We start from the raw sequence: 16,374 nt of genomic DNA, 5'->3' as shown, positions 1-16,374 counted from the left end.
GCACACAACAAACAATGGGGAGTCAGAGATGGGGGTTTTAGAGCGGAGCTCTTTTTAGGGTGGAATTGTGTAACGCCCTGTGTAGGTGTGAGGAGGAAAGCTCAGCGGAGACGGGCTGAAGTGGGCGGCACAAACCAGCAGAACAAAAGGCCAGTGAGTTGGCACACGGAGGCGCCCAGCACAAAGCCTGCAACCAAACCACACAGCTAATTGCCTTCATGCATTGTGAAAAGAGAGGCAAAGAAACAAAACAGGGATAAAGATTAATTTCATACTTCATCTTCCGCGCTTGAGAGAGAATCTGTGAAAGGTCTTACAAACTGAAAACAGCAGGGGCGTTAAATAGCCTGAACATAAGGACCGGATTTGTAGCAACGATGCCGCATTATATGGAAACAAAGTTGCTGTACCTGTTAAGTACATTTATCTAGGGCTGCACAATTAATCATCATTACTGAAATTGCAAATTTAATTAAATAAACATATGTGCTGTCTGTCTCAGAGTGAAGCGAAGCACTGAGTTCATTTACACGTGAGCAGCTCATTATGCAACAATGTTTGCACTGTCTCGGATCATATCGGCTCACAGTAAATACTGCTCCACATGAACTCCGTCACTGCATCTCCTCTTAATTTGGGTCGTTTTAATGTTCATTAAAAATGCAATGTGTGTTAACTGTCTTCCCGTACTTGTAATGAGAAGCACTTATCAACAGAGAAGCTTTCAGGGCTCCCTGCGTTTTTGCATCAAAATAAAAGTTTGATGGTTTAATGTTTAAAAAATGAAGAAATTAAGACTGCCATACATAAGTGTTGTCATTTTACAGCTGTAATGTAAAGTAAAATTATTGTTATGTTCATTTTGTATTATATAGTGAAATATTATAATAGTATTATTTCTTTAGCTTTTTTAAACATTCTAGTAGTAGTAATAACAATAATACTTTATTATTATTATTATAATTATTGATATTACAAAATTTGTGCAGACCTTCAAATAAGCACAGCAAACCTGGATTTTTAGGGGTTTTTTGTAATCACATTTCAAGTCGTTTATATATATATATATATATATTTATTTATTTATTTATTTTTCAGAAAAATTGCAAGTAGATTTTCCCGCAAATTGTGCAGCGCTATTTCCACCTGTCCTTCATTTATGCTGTCTTGTACACTATTCACTAATCGGACATGCGTGTCTGTATTTATCATGAATATTTTATCCTGTACTCCTTAGATTAAGAAAAGAGAGAAAGAAAGAAAGAAAGAAAGAAAGCAGATTTCTGTAAGGCATCCACACTGCTAGGTGTCAGTATTTCACGATTCACTGCCGTATCAGCCAGCACAACAACAAACTGAAAATCACTCACTGCACTTTTAATTCATTGTCAGTGTTTTGTCTTCTTTATTGGTAAATGCCACTCGTGTCCCCTAAAGAGCAGCGCGGCTGTAGTTTGAGTGTTTGGTGTGTTAGCTTTGACTGGTTTCTGTGTAATCAACAGGCGGTATTATCAAACATATCTCTGCTGTAACCAGTGGACACTGTGCTTTTCCTCCACTTCTCTTTCTATTTTTACCCTCTCTTTCTCTCTCTCCTGTAGCGGAGCCGCTCGAGCTCTCAGTAGTGCACCGTTTGCTCCTCTCTTATGAGAGTCAGGATGAGGGGAGGTTGAAATAATAGCCCTCAGCCAGAGACAAAGAGGAAGAGCGAGGGACTCTGATGCTGAGTGAGACGGAGCGCGGTGATGGAGAGGAGGAGGAGGATGTGGAGGGAGGCGCTGTTATTGTTGTTGCTGTTGATTTTGCTTTGTTTTCTGATGGCTGCTCTAACGGCTCCTGACATGTTAGCTCTGCATTCAGCCCATAGTGCCGCTTTCGCACACATTTCCTTTCATACATCACCCTTTCGCCTCAAATATACTTTTTGGATTTTGAAGAGGTGGACGATCATCTGTCATCCTCGTCCGTCCGTGATTATTTTTCCCTCTTTCCCCAAAATGTATGATTTCTTTTCTTTCGGCAGAGACGTCTGGAGCTGGCGGCCGGCGTTTGGAAGATAAAAGGCAGGGAATCGAGCAAAATTTCTGCTCTGCCACTGAAAAGCTCCAGTGCTCTGACAAGTCTGTCAGGCCTCATTTAGCTTTAAACTGCCACGGTAAACTTCGGCTGCCATTTGTAATAAAAAGGGGCCGCGGTCTGACACTGATTTCAGGCCCTGTCAAAACCCCGCTGATAAGCGCAGTTTTCACGCTCGCTTTCAATCCCCTTCGCCTCGTTTTTTAGCTCTGATATAAACTGTGTAATTAAGCTCATTTCTCTTTTGATTGAACAAAGAGATAATAATTCAGATAGATTAGCTCAAAGGCCACACAAACAGATGTTCAGATGATCGGCCTCAGATGATTAGGTTTAAACTTGAAGATTTGTTTTGATGAGCCGCACTCGCACGATGCAGAAAGGCAAAAAACAGCAGATGTTTTTTAATGAGTTACAAACAGTGTTGCTCATGGTGGGAATGACTGTATGGGTATCTGCAGAGTTACAGCCTTGTTGGCTGCTACATGTATTTTTGGAAATGTGTCAGGGGTTTAGGACACTTAATGGAGGAGGAACCTGAGGAACCTTTACGCAGTTTAAAAAACAAAGAAAAAGCAGCTGTGGTTGCCAGAACATCACGGTACAAATATGGAAGCAACATTTGAGGTTTTACGAATTGACTATTTCATTAACAGATATAATGTTAATATATCAACCTACAGAAGTAATAAATCTGTTTTGTACCTTTATAATATATTGATAACCACCACAAAAGCACAGGTGGTCATGAGAAAGGCACACGATGAATAAAATAAATATAAATGATAAAAATAAATAAGTAAATACAAATACAAAACACCATCATGGAAACAAACATGACATTAAAATAATGCAATGAACATTAATTTAGCTACATAAGATATATTAAACCCTAATGTATAACTGAAATAAAAACCTAAGAAAAGACATACTGTAATTGCAAAGCGTTATTTAGGTGCCACAAAGGGAATAAAAAAAATGTACTTTTTTTTTACTGTAAATTTTAAGAGGACTTGTTCTTAGTTACTGTAGCTGTAAATGTAACAGTGCATGCAATTACATGCCCGTTGTATATATTACTGTTTTTTCATCGTATATAGATTAGGGAACTTACTGTTTGCCTGTAATGAACAGCTTTTTACTGTAGCATTTTTACATTCTTTTCCCATTAAAATTATTAATTTTATTTCATTTTGTAATGTCTGCTAATTTAATGATAGTTTAGTGGAATTAGTTAAAAAACTATTTACTCATTATATTATTTTAATAAAATAAAAAATATTTTTATTAAAATTATTGCAATGTCATGTGATCCTGGAGTGAGTTTTTTTTTTTTTTTGTCATTTTTTTGTCGTAATCACAGAATATATTGCATAATTTATTCTAGAGCTTTTGGGCATGTGTTTCACTTATCAGAAATGTTTTGTAGATTACCAGTATTCATGAATTGTCCTCTGCTCTTGTAAAGTCTTCCCTATCCACCCCATAGCAGCTCAAATTGCTTGTCTTTCTTAACCATATACTGTTGAGGAAGACCATGCACAGTATTCCCTGTCAGGTCATTCTGAAAGTGCCTTGCACTGCAAACTCATCAAAACCACTGATATTATACCAGTAAAGACCAGCAGATCTCTCTCTCTGTCGTTTCTCTCATTAATTCTATCTTGATCTCGCCGTTCTCGCGCTCTCCACCTTTTTGTCCCTTAATTCCAGCAGCATCATTTTAATTTTAAAGCCAAAAGGGCAGGTTCCCCCCTGAAGGTGGAGAATGTTCACCGTGCTGCAGATGTTCATGAATAATGTCCATCTCCGAACCCCTGCGCCGCTCAGATGCAGGGTGTGGTGGGGAGGAGATGAATTACACGGAGGGGGAATCTGACAGCCTGTGCGGGGCTTTGTGATCATTCCAAAGTCCTAATAATCTCCCTCACCTTTCTCATCTCAGCCTAATGAAAGAGAATAGGCGATTGCACCCCGGGCGATGTTCCCCACGCCTAATGACTCCTCCAAAGGCAGAGCGACCATGGAAAAATGAACTCTGAATGAGCTTTGAATTGGCTTTGACAGCCTGATAGACTTTGACACCAATTCTGTAACAAAACAGACGTAGTGCTAATTGATTATCAATATTTTAAGCAAAGTGATGAAAATAAGCATTAAAAGATGACAGGGAGAAGTGGAGTCGTCTATGGTGGGACTCTTCTCTCTCTCTCTCTCTCTCTTCTTCAACAGGTTGTGATTTCACCTCCCTCAGCACATGTCCTCCTCTTCTGATTTTTGCATGTCTCTGTGTATGTATAGCTCTTTGGTCTCAGTTCCCCGGACCGACAGCTTACCGAGCAACTTGACATTGCAATTAGGCTTTAATATAACAGAAAAGAGACGGTTTCCTGCCGGCTCAGGCGCTGGCGCTTGACTAAGCACAATCTCAGGGACCACCGTGTTATGGGCCTTTGTGCCAGTTGTTTGAGCGTCCAGCTGTGTCCCACTGAGCCGTATACCGTTTATTCTTTTTAATTGCCCGGTGTCCATCAACCTATCAGCAGACATGGCTTGTGTAGCTTTTTTCTGGTGCTCTGACACCGAGTGCTGGAGCGTAATGTGCCGTAATCAGATGTCATTATCATACGTCTTCAGGAAAGTTGAGTTGCGCCGTGGATCCTGTCACTTTATTGCAGTGTTGCATCAACATGTTGATGGCATATTGTCGAGATGCTGAATCAGTTTACTTCAGATGTTTGAGTCGGCATAAAACTGAAATCGTGATCATCTACATTACTGAAACGTGTTTTCGAGTGAAAAGGCGTATAACTTTTGTGTATAACGTTTGGTGTATAACTTTGTCATCATGACATGTAGGGTATACAGGCACAATAATTTTACTTTACTTTTAATTTTTTTAGCAGCGAACCTGACCCAGTAAACCTAACCACCTAAACTGTAATGTGGCATATTTGTGGGCTGGTTATGTAGTAACACATTAAGTTGCATCATTGTTTGGTGGTGTTTGGATTCATACAGTATGTTAATGCTGTGTGCTATCGTCTCAATAGCAAAACAAAAACAACCACTTTTTTTTTGTTTGTTTCAAACTGCTGAAACGATAGGTGTTGCGATAGAGGCTATTTACACTAAGTGAAAATAGCAGTATTCTTAGTCATGCGATTTACACAGTGCAAATAGCTTTAGATTCTGTGTATTCTATGTTAAAATAGCAGGATTCTGCTAATTACTTTTGCAAATATTGAATAAAAGGGTATGATTAATTGTGGCGAAAAACATTATTAGAGAAAAACATTACTTATTGCAAATAGTGGCAATTATCTGCACCTCTGCATTATAATACATTATAAAATTGTATGCAATTACTTATTGAGTGTAATTCTTTAATTTTATTTCAAATTATTAAATGGATGCCACCTTATTGGGACAAAAGCCCTCTCTACACCTACCCTAACCCTACCCGATACTTTATGTTCAACTTTTTGATTATTTCCTTCATTTTTATTAAAAAATAAATGCTTTTCTGATGTGATTTGAAATTTGAAAAGGGAGAAAAAAAGTCAGATTCGAACCCCGGTCGATCGTGTCAAAAGGAGTGTGACACATGCTTTACCATCTGCGCCACTGAATATAACAACTGACAATCGTCTTTTGCAAATTTGACTATCCCAATCATACGTTTGTGGGTGGAGTTAGTGTAAATAGCCTCTGCCAACAACATGGCTATTTGCACTTAAATAGACACTTTTTTTTTTATATTCCCAAAAATTAAACAGTTGCCCACAGAAAAAAACAGGGGGTGCTGCAGCACCCTCAGCACCCCCACTTCCCGCGCCTCTGATATCTTAACTACCATTCACATACCACTCATTTTAATAGAATAGTTCACCCAAAAAAGAAAATTTGCAGAAACTTTACTCACCCTCAGGCCATCCAAGCTGTAGATGAGTTTCTTCATCAGATTTGGAGAAATGTGTCATTCCATCTCTTGCTCAGCAATGGATGCTCTGCAGTGAATGGGTGCCGTCAGAATGAGAGTCCAAACAGCTGATAAAAACATCACAATAATCCACAAGTAATTCGCACCACTCCAGTCCATCAATAGGACATTTTTAACTTCAAACTGTTGCTTTCAGCTAGAATAAAAAAATCCATAATGCTTCCTCCAGTGAAAAAGTGGTCTGGTCTGAATCAGGAGAGAAATCAGCACAGATCAAGATCCGTATACAAGGCAAAACAGTTCTAAACAAATATGTGGCTGGATTTTGATGTGAGAGACAACAGGGCACTGGAGGAAGCGTTATGAATTATGAACTTTAGGCCAAAAGCTTAATGATTTCTGTATATTGCTTACGCAAATTCACCATAAACATTTACATTTAAATTTAGTCATTTAGCAGACACTTTTATCCAAAGCGACTTACAAATGAGGACAATAGAAGCAATCAAAATCAACAAAAGAGCAGTAATACGCAAGTGATATGGCAAGTCGCGGTTAGCCTAACGCAGTACACATAGCACGATTTTTTTATGTTATTTATATAATTAAAAGAAAATGAGTAGCTAGAAAACGAATAGAGTGCAAGTGTTAGAGGGTCAAGTGTCAACATATAGATAAAATAGAATTAGAATAGAAAGTGCTAGAGTTAGAGGGTAAAATACAGATGGAAGAGATGTGTCTTTAGCCAATTCTTGAAGATGGCTAAGGATTCAGATGTTCGGATTGAGTTGGACAGAGCATAATGGTGAAATTATGATGAAGTGATGGGTTTGCTGAAATCACAAGCAGTTCTGTCTTGCCGAGGTTGAGTTGAAGGTGATGGTCCTTCATCCAGAAAGCAATGTCTGTTAGACAAGCTGAGATGCGAGCAGCTTTCGTCGGATCATCAGGATGGAATGAGAGGTAGAGTTGAGTGTCATCAGCATAGCAGTGATTTGAAAAGCCATGTTTCTGAATGACAGAACCTAGTGATGCCATGTAGACAGGGAATAGAAGTGGTCCAAGAACTAAGCCCTGAGGCACCCCAGTAGCTAGATGTTGCGACTTGGACACCTCACCCCTCCAAGATACCTTGAAGGACCTACAGTATCTGAGAGGTAAGAGTCAAACCACTGGAGTGCGGTTCCTGAGATGCCTGAGATATTTACCAATAGGGTTGACAGGAGGATCTGGTGGTTAACTGTGTCAAAAGTAGCAGACAGATCCAGCAAGATAAGTACTGAAGATTTGGAAGTCACTCTCAAGGCGGTCTCGGTTGAATGTCCACTTCTGAAGCCAGACTGCTTGCTGTCCAGAAGGTTTTTCTGTGTGAGAAAGGCAGAAACTTGGTTGAAGACAACTCATTTAAGTGTTTTTGCAATGAAAAGAAGGCAAACATGCCAGATAATATCTGCAGTAACAATGAATTTACATCCTAAACGCTAATCCTGTCATTAACAACTTTTAATCAAAATTTGGTCTGTTTGTAAATTTTGTACATTCCTGAAAATGAGAGAAAACGCAGACTTTGCTTTATTGTTTTTCCTGCTCACCTTCTGATTTCTGTTAGACATAAGACATTGTCATTTTGACTGCTGAGGTCTGCATTCGTTGAGGATATGATCACAAGTGAGCTCAGAACTCAGCCTCGGGTCAGAACAGAGAACCTGAAGAGCTTTGAGTTTCCAACACAGATGAGACTGTCTCACACTCGCATCCTTCGGTTAGACGGCCATCACCAGCTCCTCTTTAACCACTGTACTCCTTCCACTATTAAAGGCTTCAAGCGATATGTCCTCAGATTGACTCTGAGCCTGAACTCATGGCAGATACCTTCAAAAGAGACAGACGGGCCTACGCACATTTCTCTCCAAACGCTCATGAATAAAACAAGCTTCATCAGGCAGAGTCTCATGTGGACATGATGAAAACTCTCAGACTGTTTTGTTTCTGCAACCAAATCTCCAGTATTTACTCTGCAAATTAAAGAAATCATCTCGAATTATTCTCAGAAAGATGCCGTCGGAACTTCAGGCGAAGTGCAGAAATGAGCCCACAGTAGTGTCTGGTGGAATATGCGGAAATGGAATATTTGATCAACGCTCAGGGTTTGATTGTGATGTTTGCGCGCTCTCTTCCCTCTCCGGGGCCCGATTCAAAACAACACCACGCTATACACATGTAATTAATTAATTACTCTTGGTGATGGTGGTTCTCATATCTTCATCGCGCCTGTCTTCTCTTAAAAACGTGTGTGTTTTTGTCAGTGGCTGGAGAAGGGAAGAAGCAGGGCCTGATCCGACCGCAGACATCTGATTATAGAGGCATTGATCTCTCACATCCAAAATAGAAATCCAGGCTTTTTTATGAATAATTGATCAAATTGATATGATAGCTCCCTTTCTAATTGTTTAGTTGTTAATATTTCATGGATATCATTTAAGTTTTACTCGAATGTGACACTGTTTGGTAAATCTCCATTTAAGCAAAGTGCTTTTCTGTTTTGTTTTGCTCTTTGTTGTTCAGGCTTTCATGAGCCGGTGAAATCGGCTGCCGTTTCTCTCTGCGATTGTAAATAACTGCTAAATAACCTGACCGTTCTTTATATTTGTCATTGCACAAATTCAATTCCGCCAAAGTCTAATTTCCTTGATGCAAATGGAGTAGTTTTAATTGTGATGCTCACACAGGTTAGTTGTCATTAAATACTGTATAAACACTCACACTTTTATCTGTATTTATTTTACAGATGTGTGAGTGTGTAGGTTGTTGGACTAAAGCCACAGCTCTGTGTTTGTGTGTGTGTGAATGTGAGTGTAAAGTGAATTCCTGATTCAAAGGGACATTTTTCCAATTGTGGGGTGCTACAGCAAATATCATGTTTGTCGTTTGGCAAGCGGCTGATTTATCACATTTCCCCGAGCTCTGACATTCAGATTGCTTTTGATTGACGTGGACGCTCAGGACACACACGCTCATTTACAGATATTCATATTCTGTGAGCGTGTTGAGTTTGTGTAAGTGTGGGTGTTCATATACGCCCGCCTGATTATTTGACTCCACACCAGTTCGCATTTAAAGAGACTACAGTAGTTTGTTTTTTTCCCTTTCGTTTTCACTCTTTCTTTCTCTTACTTTATGTCTCTCTCTCTCTCACACACACACACACACACTGATTAAAGCGCAGTGATGTTGAGGTGCATGAGTGCACTAGATAAACAAGATCTCTCCCAAGGCTGTTCTAACATCCATCCGTTTCTCTGAAAACTGTGAAATACGCTTGTTAAAGAACATTGTGTGCACTTTCTGAAATACTTGCTAACATAATTATATAGTATAAATATAACATATATTTAAATGTAAAAAATATATATGTATGTATACATGCATACATACATACATACACACATATATAAACGTGTGTGTGTGTGCAATTCAGTGTAACAAAAACGACAAAAAAACAGTAATGTAGTGTTTTGTCAGATTGTACTGCTACTCTTTGGAAGAGTTGCTTGTCAATGAGAAAGCTAGTCTTCTGAAAACAGCTGAGCTACTGTCACATACTACAAATACTACAACTTTTAGTAGTTAAACAGTGCATTTATCTGTCAGTCCCTCAGTTTCTGTGATGCTGTACACACAATTCTAAAGCCCTTTCACTCATTTCTGACCAGTATTCATTACGTAGTTTAAATTACAGCTGTATTTAGTTGAAACAGTGCAGCAGTGATACTGTAAGATGGTGATTAATGTTGATTGGATTGAGCAGGGCAGATTTCTCAGGAGAGAGGCGCAGGTACGCAGCTACGGGTGCTTTTCCTGCTCCTCCGTGCCCTTCTCTCCTGCACTGCAGCGCTGTAAGAGATTACGGCCGGAGTAATTAATCACAGAGGATTATTACGGCTGTTGTGTGGTGTTATTGAGAGGCCTGAGGCTGCAGATGAGGATTCTGCACGGGTTTGGGATCGTTTGGTTTAAGGGTTTGTTTTAAGGAGGGAGACAATGCGAGCCTTGCGCGTCCTTGGAGTATTCTTGTCTTTTATCGATGTGAAATCCCTCTCACGCACGCTGCGGCGATGTGTGTGATACTGTATCGTTCCTGTGCTGTATGATTTCTGGATGTGTAAGTGGACCATTGTGCAGAATTTGTGCGACCTAAAAATAATTATTTAAAAAAACAATTAGATATTCATATACTGGATATTTCATAAAGATGTTATGATCCACTTAAACCCAAATCATTACTTGAAATAATAAAAAGCCAAATATATGCAAAATCAAATGAGTACTTTCTGTTATGAAGTGGCTGTTCTTAACCTTAACCCCTAAATTTCAACTAAAAATAATTGATTTGTTAGATTTTTTTTTTTTTTAAAGATCTGTTTTATTTCTAGAAAAGGACAGCACATGATGTATATACTCAGTGTTTAATTGTTAAATAATAAATAATTTAAAAAATATTTAAATAATAATGAAAATAATTAAATAGATTTAGATAATAATTGGTAATAATAATGTAAAAAGATTTCATTTTTAATAATAAAAATATTAAAATAATAACAAAAATAATGAAATAATAATTATTCAAAAAGAAATGTAGTAAAAAATGCTCTCCCACACTTTAATTTATTGGCAGAGTGTGATTTTAGCTGTATCTATTCATTTTTTGACCAGAAAGTGAGATGGCATCATGTTTTTATGATTAGATCCCATCATTTTAAAGTACAGTAAATGACCTCCAGAAAGTGTAAAGTCCAGCGTAGGCATGTGCCGGAAATTTTTTTTTTTTTTCAACCTTAAAAATGTTACTGTATCGAACAGTCACTACCTCACTACCAAAAATGTATTATAAGTTTTAGTTGTGATGTGATTGTTTCAGTAGTGACTAAGTTTAAATAAATAAATATAATTAAAGGATCAGGAAAGACAAAAGAAAAGTAGGCAAAAACTGTTACAATTTCACTGTACTGTAAATATACTAAACAAAGTGAGCAGGTGTATTCAGATTTTTGAAAAGTACTATTTATTTTTGTGATGTTGTGTTTGTCCTTCTGAAATACAATAATGATAGGAATAATTGAGATGTCTTTAATATAATTACTTTTTCTTTTTAGATTGTCATTTTACAGCCTTTCCTGTGAAAATATTTTAGAAAAATCTGTAAAAACACAATTATGAATGTTTTGTTAGTGACAAATAGTGGAAATGGGAACATATAGCAGTATGAAAACTGAGTGTTATTTTACTAGATACTGTATGTCATTAATTCCTTTTTTCATGGAGAAAAAACAAAAAGAAAGAAAATATTTCTAACTCTAAATTTGAACCAGTTCTGTAGAATGGTCCGTATACGCAGTGTTTTCCCTCAGCCGTTCATCCTGAGATAAAAGAGTTTAGAGTTAAGTTTATTCTGCTATGTGTTCATTTTAATATGTGATGAGGCTAAAAGGTGAGGGTTGTTTCTAGATCGATATTTCATCATTTCACACTTTTCTTTTTGCTTTTCTTCCATCACAGCACTATGATGTTGTGATTCAAGTGTGTTTGTATCGTTTACTCCACGATCCTTCCTTTGAATGCAAACTTCGCCGAACAAACCTGCGCAAATCAGCAGCATCGCACCCCGCAGCAGCTCATCTGTCCTGCTTTAGCGTGGCTTCAGTTCGACACTCCCGGACGGATTTCACTTGAATTCAATATCCTATCTCACATGTCCGCTTAAAGTCATTTCAGGAGCCGGTAACCTGCTTCAGTCGACAGTGTTATATCAATGAATTGCTGCTGTGTGAAGAGGGACAGAAAGCGGGTGAAGCAGAGCGGCTTCTGCGTGTGGCTCTACGGTTGCGGATAAACCCGATAAAGCAGAAGCGCTTTATTCAATCTAAATCGCGGGCCCCTCTGAGTCCCCAGTGTTCAACGCACCAGCACTCCATCAATCACTGATAATGGGCCCCGGCCATTTCTCTCCCATGTTTGCCTTATTGCATCGGATTCTAACGAGCCATGGCTGCTAATCAGCCCACTGGATGAAGGAGGCGGATGGATTTGTTTCTGTGTGATCATTTCAATGAAACATAGTCCTGCATGCCTACATGACTCTAGGGGCCCCGAGCTGCAATTACACATATAATCACAATTGAATTTCAGCCGAGGCTCCATTATCCATCCTGCCAACCAAACTGGAATTAAGTGCAGATGAAGTGAAAGTCTTTAGCTTTCTGCTGCGGATAGCGGCGCGTTATCTAACCCTGGGAAGAAGCATCATCGGCTTCGGCTCCTAATGTACAGACGGATGACAAAGGAGAATCCGGGGATCTGTTAAAAGCCGTTCACACTGAGAATGATAATTGGGATGATTACTATATTAGCATCCACACCAGCGAGTGATAACACTCTGTTTATTGTAAGCACACACTGAAATTATGTCATCTGCAGCTATGATTGCATAAGCTCTTTGGGGTGGATTCTGATTGGCTGTCAATGATTTTACTGTTCATTGGTTCAAAAAAAAAAAAGTTCTGAAAGTGATTCCAACAATGTCATTAAATAAATATAAATATAAATCAATCAATGGGGCTGCACATCTGAAAATAAAATAGAAATTATTATCGAATCAAAGGTTGTAATTGCTGAACACAGTAAATGCTGCTTTTCACAAACTCCATCTCTGTTTTATGTGCGTTTTGGTAACATGCATTTTTGGTGCGCTTGCTTCACATTTACGCATTCGCACATTTTCCAACATATCTGTCGACAGAAGTTTACAGAATAGTGGCAGTATTCTGACAAAATTAAAGCTTGAGGGTTTTAATATCGAGAATGAAGAATTTAAGATGTAAATATTGCTTATTTTGTAGTTTAAAATAAAATATTTTTTTATAATTATGAAATAATTTTTTTCAACTGCAGTTTGCAACAGTAATATTTTTATGCCTTCGTTTTTATAATTACAGGTAAAACTAATAATAATTTTAAAGACTAAAGGTTCAGCAGAAGCAATATGAGACCATATATAACAAAATAATTGCATTATAATTTTTTGGCCATGTTGTGTGCAGCCTTGTATATAAATAATTGTAAAAATGAAAACAAAGTAAAACATTTACTAAAAAAAATATATATATATATATTTTACCTGCATGCCTCGTGACCATTAATCAACATCAGAGAGTCGTGAAGATCTGAGATGCTGTTAAATTATAGAAATATTAACACTAAATATTAAAGTGTGTAGTGTGGGCATCCCTGCCTGAGAGTGAACATCTCTGTTCTAATAGCAATGGTCTGTTCCTATATGAGACGATAATGCACCCATCCACAGAGCACGAGGGGTTCCTGAATGGTTAGATGAGTGTGAAAATGATGTGGAAGGAAGATTTTGGGCCAAAGTGTTAGACAGCGTTATCCATCACCCTCATCAAAACATCGACCGAAGCTGATTTGATGGCGAATGGTGGCCCAACACTTCACTGCATGTTGGCATTTCCTTGAAATTTTTCTCAATTGTATCTTTAATAAGTCACACTGACTGCAATACCATCGTAGGAGTATTAGAGGAAAATTCACACACAGAGCAAAGTGCTCACATCTGATTGTGCTTGCGCTCAAGTGAGTGCTATTTCCATTCGCTGTCTGTTTGTGCTGGCGCGTAGAGTCATACCACCCCATTGAAAAGGTCATTTACTGCTTTTGTTTGAGCTTGAAGAAGAGTAAAATACGCCTGCTGTAAAGACTTGTGGAGCGCTATTGTGAAAGAGTTCATTTGAAGTGATTTGTTAAAATGGTTGTTGTTGTTGTTATTTCTCATGAAATTGGTAGACAGAAACAGAGGGTGGTTAGATTTTAACCTGCTGACCACGTCGTGCCTTTTTCTAACGTCCACTCAAACAAGCCGCTCTCAAACGATCACATTATCCACTTGAATCTGGATTAAACACGGCAAACTGTACAATTTGCTGGTCTTAATGACTGTGATTACCCTCCCCTCTCCTTTCACTTGAAAGTTGAAACTCATAGAAGGTAATGTTATGAGGGACTCAATTTTGCATGACTCCTCTCATCAGCGAGTGAAACAGCAATAAAGGCAAATTGCTCCTGGGAGACACGAACGCTTTAGAATAAATTACGTGCGGGAACAGAGGTGTAATTAATTTACAGGCTGTATTGATAGTCCCCCTTCACTGCTCACTATATGTCTTCATCTCGGCTAACGTCTTCATTATTTGGAGGGCAGGAGAGAAGCGAGTCAACAGACTAAATGAATTGCCATAAGACTTGTACACAAACTGTTTCCACCGCGTAAGGATTTCTCTCAGGCTTTTAATTAGCACGCTGAAAAATTATTTGATAAGTATGTGCTTAAGATGTGCAAACAGGGAGAAGTGTACATATGCAGAGAGACATTAAAGCATAAAAGACGTCTTAATCGTATATTAAATGGGCTGTTTATAACGTATTACTAATATTGCATTGTGCTTTTTTTCTTAATACAGCGAAAACCGATGAAGTACTGAAAGCAAAGGAGAGTATGAAAGAAGAAAAGGCAAAGGAGGAAGGTGAGCCTAACTTTAAGATTCTTAACCTGCAGCTAACAGAAGAAAAGTATGGAAGCCTGTTTCCACCAGGGAATAAAAATAAATAAATAAATAAATAGATCTCACAATTCAGGGTTTTTCCTTGTAATTCTGAAAAATCTGTTGACATTTCTGAGTCTATATATTGCAATTCTGACTCTATATCCCGCAATTCTGAGAAAACAAGTCAGAATTGTGAGATATTAACTCTTTTTATTGATGGGGGAAAAAAGTCACAAATGACCATCCTTTATCCTGTGGAGGAAACAAGCTTCCATAATAAAATGATACAGAATAATATAAAGCAATTATTTATAGCGTTTTTTTATTTATATATATTTTTCTCATTGTGTTGAAGTATGGTCATATTTACCATTGTTTGTGGGCAAAATCCAGTAAATCACAAATTTCACGAGGGCAAAATATTTCCCTACACAGATTTCACAAAATGTCCAATGTCTATTGTTAATCATGCAAATAAAATTTTGCCAGACAGCAATAAATGTGAACACATGTGAAAATCAGCATATTAGAATGATTTCTGAAGGACGTTGAAGACTGAAGTAATGATGCTGAAAAATCACAGCAATCAATTACGTTTTAAAACACACTCTACATAGAAAACAGTGATTTTAATTGTAATGATATTTCACAATATTACTGTTTTTACTGTATTTTAATCAAATTGATGCAGCCTTGGTGAACAGAAGAGACATAATAGAATAATTTAACAATCATAATGTTTCCAGTCTTTTGATAATACAATTATCCATACAACCCAAGTGAATTATTGGAATGCTCTTGATTATTTTTTTTTTACACTTTGCAGCTGACAGTTTTTTTAAACACATTTTAAAAGCAGTTTTGTGGTGGGCCTTATGTTTGTGACTGTCATATTCCCACGACATTCCCCATTTAACATTTGACATGCGCTGCTCATGAAGCAATTAAGTCAAATTAATGAGGACATTTTTGCATGATATTGGCATTCACTCTGTAAATGTGTTGATCTTGAGTGATAATTATACACAAAGGTGTGTTGTTAAGGTTGCTTACATGGCCTCTCACCTTCAATTCATTAGAACTTGAAAATCAGAATATCATTTCATAATTCCAGCTCATCTCCAGCATTATTCCCTCATTCTCTCATGGATCTAGACTCCAGCACTCTGGCAAACCGCTCACGCGTCACTCACCGTGTGGCTCGCAGTCGAGTTCATGCTGTAATCTCACCCTTTGGAGTCAATTGAATTCACCTCCTCCTGCAACACTTTCATTTCTCTCTTAAACTATTGCTGTTTCATGAAGTAACACATTCTTCCTGCCTTAGTGCTGGAAGGCTCTTAACACCACCTCACCAATGCACAAAAATAGTCACAATTACAGACTTTTGAAAGTGTCTTTTGCTGCTGACACTCAGTCTCAGTCCTCATGATCTGGAAGTGACACGGTGACACGGTTTTGGTCCGGCCTTGATCTCCACTCGCTCATCTGGCCACCGTTCTTCGTGATGAACCAGCTCTGCTCACACATCCCTCACAAAACTTCAGCTTCACAACAATCCAGCTGAAGTGCGGAAATGAACAAAATAAGATGAAGAAAACAGAGTACATACTGCTGGACAGCTGAGATTTGTGATTATATTATATGAGCAGCACCCTATAAATCAATGCTCATTCTCATCATTTTACTGAGATTTAGGTTTTTAGTTGGGCTGTGAAGGCAATTCGTTTAAAAAAATAA

At 38.0% G+C, this 16,374-nt stretch overlaps 1 protein-coding gene across 1 annotated transcript in view; it reads left to right on the top strand.

Annotated features, from left to right (window-relative positions):
• Positions 1-16,374, top strand: part of rsrc1 (arginine/serine-rich coiled-coil 1) — a 144,472-nt gene that overhangs the window by 104,988 nt on the left and 23,110 nt on the right. The window contains exon 7 of the mRNA XM_058799579.1: positions 14,551-14,613. Within this exon, the coding sequence (XP_058655562.1) occupies positions 14,551-14,613 (63 nt within the window). The remainder of the gene's footprint in view (positions 1-14,550; positions 14,614-16,374) is intronic.

The sequence above is a fragment of the Onychostoma macrolepis genome, chromosome 15, assembly GCF_012432095.1.
Source record: "Onychostoma macrolepis isolate SWU-2019 chromosome 15, ASM1243209v1, whole genome shotgun sequence".
NCBI classification, from domain to species: domain Eukaryota; kingdom Metazoa; phylum Chordata; class Actinopteri; order Cypriniformes; family Cyprinidae; genus Onychostoma; species Onychostoma macrolepis.
Note: the sequence above shows the minus strand (reverse complement) of the source record. Positions and strands in the feature narration are given on the sequence as shown.